The 10,559-nt window shown below is 42.4% G+C and overlaps 1 protein-coding gene across 1 annotated transcript; it reads left to right on the top strand.

Moving 5' to 3' along the window:
• The first annotated feature begins 251 nt into the window (after window positions 1-251).
• LOC116828947 (trace amine-associated receptor 4-like) lies at window positions 252-1,295 on the top strand. The gene has a single exon (XM_032787483.1). It carries the CDS (start codon window positions 252-254, stop codon window positions 1,293-1,295), a length of 1,044 nt encoding a protein of 347 aa, XP_032643374.1.
• The last annotated feature ends 9,264 nt before the right edge of the window (window positions 1,296-10,559 follow it).

Raw genomic sequence — 10,559 nt, 5'->3', positions numbered from 1 at the left:
CTATCTCTTATACTGGTGTAAGTCTAGACTAACTCCTGTAAAGTAAATGGGAATCATTCTGATTTGACGTTCTTGAAACTGAGAGTAGAATAAGGCCCATTATTTTTAATTTTAGGTGTTAATCAACTAATCTGAAACACAGGTCTGCAGATGTTGCTACTGTTCATGTCACTTTGTTTATTTTTTCTTTTTCCCCAGGACTGGCTGTATTGTAATACTTTAGAAAAAGTTACTGTCCTTGATCTTAAATCATGAATTCATCCAACCTCTGGAGTCCACGGAATGTGCAGTATTGCTTTGACTCTGTTAACAATACATGTCCTAGAAATGTAAGGTCTACAAGCAGTCTTTGGGCTATGTACATCTTCATGGTGGGAGCAATAGTGCTCACAATGGATGGAAATATGCTTGTGATCATTTCCATCGCTTATTTCAAACATCTTCCCTCTCCAACCAGCTTCCTGATCTGCTCCATGGCAACTACCGACTTTTTGCTTAGTTTCATGGTTATGCCCTACAGTATGATCAGGTCTATTGAGTCATGCTGGTATTTTGGAGACCGCTTCTGCAAAATCCTTACTTGTTGTGATATAATGCTCTGCACCACCTCTATTTTCCATCTGTGTTTTATCTCTGTTGACCGTTACTATGCAGTTTGTGACCCACTGTATTATGTCACCAAAATAACTATCCCTGTGATAGTGCTATTTTTATTAATTAGCTGGTCTGTCCCATTCTTATTTGCCTTTGGCTTAGTTTTCTCAGAGTTGAATATTGTTGGCATTGAAGAATATGTGACTTCTATTGACTGCTGTGGTTTCTGTGCACTCATATTTAACAAGCTCTGGGGAGTGATGGCTTCTCTTATAGCCTTCTTTTTCCCAGGCACAGTGATGGTGGTTATCTATGTCCACATATTTACTGTGGCAAGAAAACATGCCAGACAAATTGCTAACATCCCCAGTGCAATAAAATGTGTCTCTGCAATAAAAAACAAAATCTCCACAAAAAAAGAGAACAAAGCAACTAAAACTTTAAGTATAGTCATGGGGGTGTTTGTGTTTTGTTGGCTGCCTTTCTTTATTCTTACGATAGCTGATCCTTTTCTTAACTTCTCAACACCTGAAGACTTGTACAATGCCTTCCTCTGGCTGGGATACTGCAATTCTACTTGTAATCCAATCATTTATGGTTTATTTTACTCTTGGTTTCGCAAAGCATTTAAAATGATTGTGACTGGTAAAATCTTCAGACCAGATTCCTCTACTCTGACTTTGTTTCCCACATATACTTGATTAACCATGTAGGGCTCTTATGAATGGATTAGCATTAATAGATGCCTGTGCTGTTTCTGGATATCTTTTAGAATAGGTCACATAGGGCCCTATATACTGACAACATTTACAAAAATCTGCACATGCTTTTTGGAGAAACAGGGCTGGTTGCAGCTTCCCGCAGCTCCCACTGGCACGGGAATAGTGAACTACGGCCATGAGGAGAAGAATGATAAGACAAAATTTAAAAACTGCGAATAAATAAAAAGCAGATAAAATGTCTTGTATTTAAGGCCCTACTTAATTTCCGATATTGTGGAAATTGCAGATCCTGCTAAATTAGGCTTCCCCTTCAATTTTATCAGTCTCTGGGGGCTGACAGTGGGAGCCTCGGGCTGCTGATAGCCCTACTGTCAGCCCCCAGAGGCTGGTGACCAGTGTTCCTGTTTTCAGCTCTGCACATGGCAAGGCTTCTGTATAACTCCTCTCCGGAACATCCCCTTTTTTTCCCTACTGCCCCCGACGTGTCCCCAGACCCTGGGGAGCTAGGAAGGAATGCAGTGAGGCTGGTTATACTGGCCTTTGTATACTTAGACATGTAGGGCTTCATTAGAGATAAGAACCACAGAGAATTGGCTGTAGCTCCCCAATCTGAAGTTGCCCATCTCCAATGCAAGTTATTTCTGTACAGTAATATTAAGCCACTGGAGGACTGGACATAATAGATCATTGTCCCACCCCACTGTATCATCCCTCTCCTTAGGCTGGGCATTGTGGGGTGGAAGCAGTTGGTGCAGGAGACAGCTGTGCTACCCTTGCCAGCTTTATGCCAATGCAGAATTTCCTTGTTTAAAGGGAACTCTAGGCTGGCCACTTCCAAAGGCTTTAAGGCCACTTTGTCCTGCTTACACTTATGGAGGACAAAGCAGACTGGAGAATCTGGTCTTTTAGTCTTTGTTATTCAGGAACTCTACCATTTTGCCTTTAATGTGCCATGCTACACAACATGTTAGCATCTTCTTTTTTTCCCAGATTCAAAGTGACTTTTTAAAATAATTTGTGTTTAGTTTATATAGGGAGTGTGATTTGACAGATGCTTAAACAATGTTTTAAAAAACCTTGAACACTACACAAGACATCAGATGGCGCTCAGGGGATAGACCTATGGAAGCTGCTTTTCTTTGAGGGTTCCCATGTGAGATTCAAGTTCCCTCAGCAGCAAAATGCAGTAAAACAGCAAAGGGAATGAGTGAACTCTGGGGAGAGGATATAATGGGTGACTCATTAACAAGCGTCTTTTTGCAGAGTTTTCATGATCTTAAATACCCATAATTAGTGTGACTCTTCTTAAGAGCTTTTTGACTAAAGCTGTTTCACATAGAACTCTGTTAAATTCTGCCTCCTAAATAACTGACAGAATGAGTACTTTATTATTATACAATAAGGCCTTAAGTCTCAAGAATTGCCTGCAAAAGAAAGAGAATGCTGCATGACAATCTCTCTCCCATATCTTTTGTATTTCCTCTGATGGTCAGATTTCTGTAGTATCTGTCTAGCTGGTTGCACCCATAGCTGATGTGGAAGCTAACAGGCAATGCCAGTGCACTCATAGGCACCAACTTCCTCGCTCCCTCCCACTACCCGAAGCCCTCTCTCACTCCACCTCTTCCCCCAAGTCCCTAGCCCCACCCTGCATCTTCCCACCCCTGCTCTACCACCACTCTGACTGTTTCCACCCCTCCCCCAAGCGTGCCCCATCCCCACTCATCCCCCACCCTCCCAGTGCCTCCTGCCTGCTGGGGAACAGCTGATCGCAGTGGGTGGGAAGCACTGGGATGGAGGCAGAGGAGTTGATAAGTAAGACTGCCAGCAAGCAAGAAGCACTGGAGGGAGCAGGAGGCACTGGCTGCTGGTGGATGCTAAGCACCTGCTAATTTTTTTCCATAGACGTGCAGTTGGAGCCTGTGAGTGGACCACTACCTCCTCTGCTCCCTGCTTGCAGATTGTTTTTTAAAATTGTACTGTTTAAACATACACAACTAAATTATCAACAGAGGATGTATTGAAAGTTCGGGCAAAAATGTACATGGATGCAATGCACTCACAAACCTCCCACCCCATTTGCTCAATTAAGTGGATATTTGCATATATAGATCAGGTGACAGCATATTCATGGGCATGATATTGCAAAAACTGTGTAATGTTCTGTTAGGTATTGTGCAGGTGTGTGCACATTTTTGTGGGTGCAGCAGCTGAATCACTCTTTGAAAAACTGACACAAAATGTGCCATATTGACTGCATTCGAAATCAGATGCCTCTGTTTGCTCAAGCAAATAAAAAATATATATAAGAAATGTGTAGTCCAAGTCTCACCCTTTCCAGAACATAATGCACATATCCTCTTTTGAGAAAACCTTCTCTCACTGATTAGATGGTTTCTTGTCACATGGCCAGTAGGTGATGAGGAAGCAGAGAGAGACAGACAGACAGACAGAAATAAAATGAGAGGAAAGAAAAAAAAACCCCAAATGTATAATGGTGAAGTGGACAATTGAAGTTGCTTTGGTCATTTAAGACCTGTCTATAGGTTTTATATTTGCTACCTAAATACAATGGTGACAAACACTTTAGAAATATCATATATAGATAATGTGAGGGACCGCGAGCTGCAACACTGGGCCCATGGGACCCCAGCCAGTACATAGATTGTGGTCGCCACCCACTAGCTTACCCGAGCAGCTGAGAAGCAGGCCAGCCAAGCTCTAGCTCACAAAAAGTCCCACCCGTAATGCTCCTAAACTCGGGGAGATGTCTAGCCCTTCTGATTGGCTGGGAAGCACTACTTAAACCAGAAAGAGGCACGGGAATTTGTATAATCAACTAAGTGATTCACTTGCTGGCTCCTATTACAGACCCTGCTTCCCTGCCTGCCTCCTAAGCCCTTCCTTCCTGCCTGTTCCTGGTTCCTTCCCTCCTCATCCCTAACACCCTTCTGTTCCTGATTCCTGCTTTCCTGCTTCACTCCAAATCCCTGCTCTTATGCCCTACGCCTGAAGATGGCTTCAACCCCAGGCTTGACTCCTGACTTTGATGAACTGCTGATAAAAGTTCATGATAGGTCCCGCTTATCCTCCAGGCCTGTGGACATGGAAATGGTTCTTCCTGAGGTTGATATCCAAGAGCACCAAGAGATGCTATAGTTCAGTGACATCCGTTCCCCGCATTTCCCTCTGATTATGGATATTTCATGGCTGGTCTGCCACAACCCCCTTATCAGCTGATGTGAACTCAGTTGAATTTTTCTCAGATATCTGCACTGCTTGACCCCAGGAAATGGGCAGTGCGCAGTAGTTCCCCAGCAGTTGCATGCCAGGGAAGCTGGCCTGGCAATGTCATCTGGTGATGCCAGCACTTAAGTTCTGTCCAAATACAGTGACTACAAAGACATCTTTAGCAAAAATCCACAGAAACCTTGCCCTTGCACAGGGACTACAATTGCCCAATCAAACTACAACCGGGGAAAACATTCCACTCAGCATATATTTGCCATTTGTAGCTGTATTGTGAACCTACCTTCAGGAGAACCTATCCAAGGGCTTTATTCATAAGTCCACTTTGCCTTCCAAGGCACCACTCCTCTTTATTAAAAAGAAAGATGGAAGCCTTGGACTATGTGTGGACTATGTGTGCCATGAAGTAGGTCACCATGTCATAGAATCCTAGGGTTCATCATGTCTCCTACTAGTATCATGATGGACCCACATAAGATAAAGACAGTCTCTAGTGGGAAGTACCAAGGAATGTTCATAAATTACAATGTTTCCTGGGGTTCATGAACATTTATCACCGGTTCATCTCGAAATTCTTGGAGTGGATCACCCCTCTCACTGCCCTGCTCCATAAAGGCCCATCAGGTCTTGAGCAATTAATACTCACATTTATCGCTGTTCCCATATTGATCCACCCCAATACCATGCAAGTCTTCATCATTGAAGCAGATGCTTCCAACCTGGGAATCAAACCAGTGTTATCCCAAAAGGCACAGTCCCCAACAATTGCTACATCCATGAGCCTTCTATTCCAGAAAACTCACACCTGTGGAGCAAAATTATGAAATTTTGGACAAAAACCTCCTGGCAATTAAAAAGGCCTTCAGAGAGTGGTGCCACCATCTGAAAGGGGCCCAGTATCCCAGCCAGGTGTACACCAATCATAAGAACTTTGAATATCTGCCAAGACCCTCAATCATTGACAATGTTAGTAGCCATTATTCCTTTTGTATTTTGATTATGTAATCTCTCATCATTCAAGATTCAAAAAAACAAGGCCAACACATTGTCCCAGAAGGGCAAATATTACGCTGGCCTAAATGACTTGAACCTTAAAACCACCTGCATTCTCAAGCCTCATAACTTAATAGATATGTCTCCCTGCCAAGATCTTGTCATTCTCATAAGATCAGCTTTGGACAATGGAATCCCTCTGTTAGGATATAGATATTCAGGCCTGTCTGCAAAGGCCTATACTTTAAGAAATTAGGTGTATTCTTATCACTTAGCTAGTTATAGAGGTATAAAAGAAAGAATCGAAGATCACTGTCTGTGTAAATGCCTTCTCTTACTGTGACAGGCTAAGACCTTCAGCTAAGATGTAGTTACGCAGCCATAAGCTGGGAAGTATATGGTCACATCTTCACATTCCAAACTAGTCACATTGAAATAACGTGCTATTGGGCTATTAGGAATACAATCCTGCCCTGATAATTTTATCACCTCCAGAGAAACAAAAGAGCCTAGAAAATAGCATCCTGTCTGGCAAGAACTCACTTATCAGTAGACATAGCTGGAAAATCCTTATATCTGTATAGATTTAGTTGTGAAATCCTCATTTCTGTATTGTTTTGTTTATTTGCATGATATCTGTCAGTCCTGTGATTGTTTCTGTCTGCTGTAAAATTAATTTTGTTGGGTGTAAACCAATGAAGTGGTGAAATATAATTGGTTAAATAACCATGTTACAATATGTTAGGATTGGTTAGTTAAATTTCAGTAAAATGATTGGTTAAGGAATAGCTAAGCAAAACTCAGGTTTTACTACATAGTCTGCAGTCACTCAGGAAGGGGGCGGGAATGGGAACAGGGACTGGGGATGGGGGAATTGGGATTATGTTTTGCTAAAGGGGGAAGGGAACAGGGGATGGGAACATGAACAGGGACACAGGCAAGGCTCTGTGGTGTCAGAGCTGGGAAGGGGGACACTAAGGAAGAAAACTGGAATCGTGGTTGCTGGAAGTTCACCTCAATAAACATCGAATTGTTTGCGCCTTTGGACTTTGTGTATTGTCGCTCTCTGTTCATGCAAGAAGGACCAGGGAAGTGAGAGGGTGAAGGAATAAGCCCCCTAACAGCCTCCTGATGAGCAGGAAGCCATAAGTAAGGAACCCCACAACATCCAAGATGGGGTAAACTATGTATAAGGGCATATATATGTTTTCCTACCAGGCCTCCAAGGCCTCTAACCCTAAAAATATGTTAGGACTCCCACCAGGCAGTTTGGCTGCTTTAAAGCTCAGTTCCTAGTCTCTCATGTCTTCTGGTGGCCTCACATTCAAGCCACATTGCAGGCCTATGTGTCCTCTTGCAATGTATGCCCCGACTCCAACGTGTCACACAATAAACACTTCAGACTTTTGCAGTCCCTCAGGACTCCGCCTGGATCCTAGACAGTCACTGCCTTAGATTTTGAAGTGAACTGCCTGAGTCCAGCGGGTTAACAACAATTCAGACAGTAATGGACCACCTCACAAAGATGGCACACTTCATCCCCTGCACTGGCACCCACTCCTGCCTCTTTGCTGTCTATCATCCTCAGACAAATAGTCAAGTGGAGAGAACCAATGAGATTTGAGAGCAGTATTTTTGGTGCTTCATAAACCTCCACCAGAATGATTGGTCCTTGCTTCTAGCTCAGGCAGTGTTGGAATACAATGGTTTGTGTACAAAATTTGTGTACTAAGCGGAACACGTTTCTATGTGGCAAAGCTCTTTTATTTCAAACTATGGATTCTCCCCTGGATTCTACCCAGAGCTACTCACACCTTCCCACAACCCAGGAGCCCTAGACTTGACACAACAGACATGTCAAACCCAAGATAACCTAAAAGTTCACATGGAGGATGCCAAGAAACCTTGTAAGGATCATCAACGACAGGAGGGGTCCACATTTCTGGTAAGCCAGAAGGTATGCCACTTGATGGAAAACCTACACAAGAACAGGCCGTTTCATACATTTGGTTATCAATCCCTTGGCAGCTATTGAATTTCCTGGCAAATTAACCCAGTTACCTTTGAACACAAATTACTTCATTCTTTCCAAATACACTCAATTTTCCATGCATCACTCCTGAAGCCCACCATTCCTTCACCACTCCCAAACACCATCCCATCCTCTGCTGGTATGTTTTTAAGACCAGGGTGAGTATATCATCCATGAGATCCTCAGTGCCAGAATCAGGCAAGGTAGACTCTGGTATTGTGCAGACTAGGAAGGCTATGGTCCTGAAAAGCGCTCCTGGGAACAGACGTGAATATAGAGACTTCTGATCTGGTAAAAGCTTTCCACAAAAAACACCATGGAAAACCCAGACCACTGCCCACATATTTGAAGAGGACAGGGGTGATGTAAGAGTTTGCAAACCTTGAACCCCAGTGCTCAGACCATGGATGCCATCCAGCCACTACCTGAGCCAGAGGAGAAGTCCGGCCAAGCTCTAGCTCACAAAGGCCTTGTCCACAAAGCTCATGACTGGGGGAGTCATCCAGCCTCACTGATTGGCTGGGACACACTACATAAACAGGTCCAGGAAGTTGCCTGAGAAACTAGGTGAATCCCTGAATGGCTGCTACGATGGTTTCTGTATACTTGCCTGATTCCTAAGCCCTGTCGTCCAGCCTGGTTCTTGCCCTCCTTAACCCATTTCTGCATCTGTTCCTAGTTTCTGCTTTCCTGCTTTGCTCCACATCCCTGGCTTGACTCCTTACTCTGACTCTAGTTCTGACCTTTGATCTGATTCCGTCTCTGGATCTGACTTTTTGGTTGGCATCTGACTCTGATCAAGGTTCCAGGCTCCTGATTCTAACAATTAGAAGTAACTGTCCATGCCATAGTCCCTACATATAGATAGATAGACAGGATTATTATTCTGATGTCGATACATTCACATTTGGAATTGGAAAGAGACCTTGAATTCATTTTAGATTAAAACCTAGAAGAATATGAAAATTGTGAAGATGACAAAACAAAAAAGACAGATATATACAATATTAGCAATTTGATGAGCCCATAAAAACCTTTGATAATCTATCTACCTATCTATCTATCCACACTTTTTTGATGAAGACACATAAAAATGTCCATTGTTTGGATTGACTTTGTAGCAATCTTTTTGTCTAGCAATTTGTAAAGTTATGCAAAATTCACAATTTTTTCACTATAATTTTTTTATACAGAAGTTTTTATAATGTTGCTAAAACACAATTGTAACATTTCAAAAGACATTGAAAAAATTGTCAGGCCTTGGCATTGTAGTCTTTATTTAAAAAGTTTTGGGGAAGATTTTTTTCCCACTCAGGTAGAGGACCTAGCATCACTTCTGGAGTTCTGCCATGGAATATGTGTACCAGCTGAAAAAGATAAGAACTGGCTCCAACTTCAGCGTAATCCCTTCTTAAAAATCCACATAAAAGATGTGCCTTCAACCTTTTCCATGGCAGTCTCTCTGTAGGACCTCTGTACATCCTTTCCCACTTTTGTTTCCTCTGGCACAGAGTGCACTTGGAAAACACTTGACAGGAGCAGAGGGAATGAGAGGCAAGGTAGCATCAAGGAAATGGGAGATGGGTTCTGGTGAAGAAAGGCCATGTGCAATTGAAGGTGCGTTAGTGAGGAGACCAGACGTAGAGAGGAAGAATGGCAAAGATCTTGTTTAGGGAGCACACAAAGAACGTAGAGCTGCAGGTCAAGGAAGCAGATATTGTGAGACTCCAGGTGAGAAAAAGTATTTTTTGGAGTCTGTGACAGATTTGTGAGTAGTGATGGGATCATGAATTTGTCATCAGGAGCAGGGAGGGATTCGTGAATATGAAGAGTTTTGTCTGGGAGCCAGGAGCCTGTTTTAGAATTCACAGCTATGTTGTGGGAAGCCTGGAGCACATTGCTGGATAGTCTTGAGGGGAGTGTCCAGAGTCACATTAAACCAGGTTATTTTGTGGAACTGGGAGCTTACTCTGAGTCAGATAAAACCAAGAGACTGTCAGAACATCTATGGGGAGGGAAGGTTGTAATAATCATCTTTTCTGGGTGATGAGAAAATCTCAGTTTGCAACGAACTTGTGAGTTTGAGGGCAAGGCACACTGTCACTGGGAAATATGGAAGCTCCTAGGGCATTGTGATTTGTTGCTTGGATTTTGGGGTAAAAGGGATGGACATTGGGAGCTTGTTTGAGCATGGTGGAGGATAGGTCAAGGTGGGCCTGGAACCTGCAGGGAAGAATGGGGATGGAAGGATCCTTCCAAGTGACAGCTCATCAGCATCCCCAGAAAGGGATCTAAAGATTTTATGGGCAAGTGAGCATGAGTGTGTTTAAGACTCATTGCTTTTTAAAAGCAATAATGTTTTCTTGTACAACTAATATTTGAGCACTCCCTCGGGCATCTTATTCATCTGAGAGGGACCAATCTCTCCATCTGGATTATATAAGGCATTGACTAATCTCCCACCTCCCAGGTATGCCAATTGATACATCAGAAGAAGAGGGATCTACTCTCTGTAATACAGATCACATGAGACAACAATAGGTGATTCTGTTTTACTGTATGTTCAACTGATTTATAAACATAGTTTTATAATTATACTTTATTAAATTTAAGAGAGAGCCAGTATCATTCTGTGTGTGTTTGTTCAGAAATTAACTAATTCTGGCTGCTACCTAAGTGATTTTGGAAAAAAACAAACAAACAGAAAGTATATATTTAAATACATCTATCATAATTAGTTTTTAAAAACATAACTAATGTGTATGTTTAAAATCATATTGGTTAATTATATGATTCATTAAAAATACTCTTTGAAAATTCTCATGTGTACATCTATATTTATTGTGGTTACTTTTCCTATTGAATAAGGCGTTACATAGCAATGACATGGGAGAAAAGTAGTGCTAGTGTTTTAGGAAGTCTATTAGTCATTACAATTGGTTACTTGAGTGTGGAATTTTCAGTCTTAT

This window comes from Chelonoidis abingdonii, chromosome 3 (genome assembly GCF_003597395.2).
Source record: "Chelonoidis abingdonii isolate Lonesome George chromosome 3, CheloAbing_2.0, whole genome shotgun sequence".
Lineage (NCBI taxonomy): Eukaryota > Metazoa > Chordata > Testudines > Testudinidae > Chelonoidis > Chelonoidis abingdonii.
This window is presented reverse-complemented; position numbering and strand designations above follow the sequence as displayed.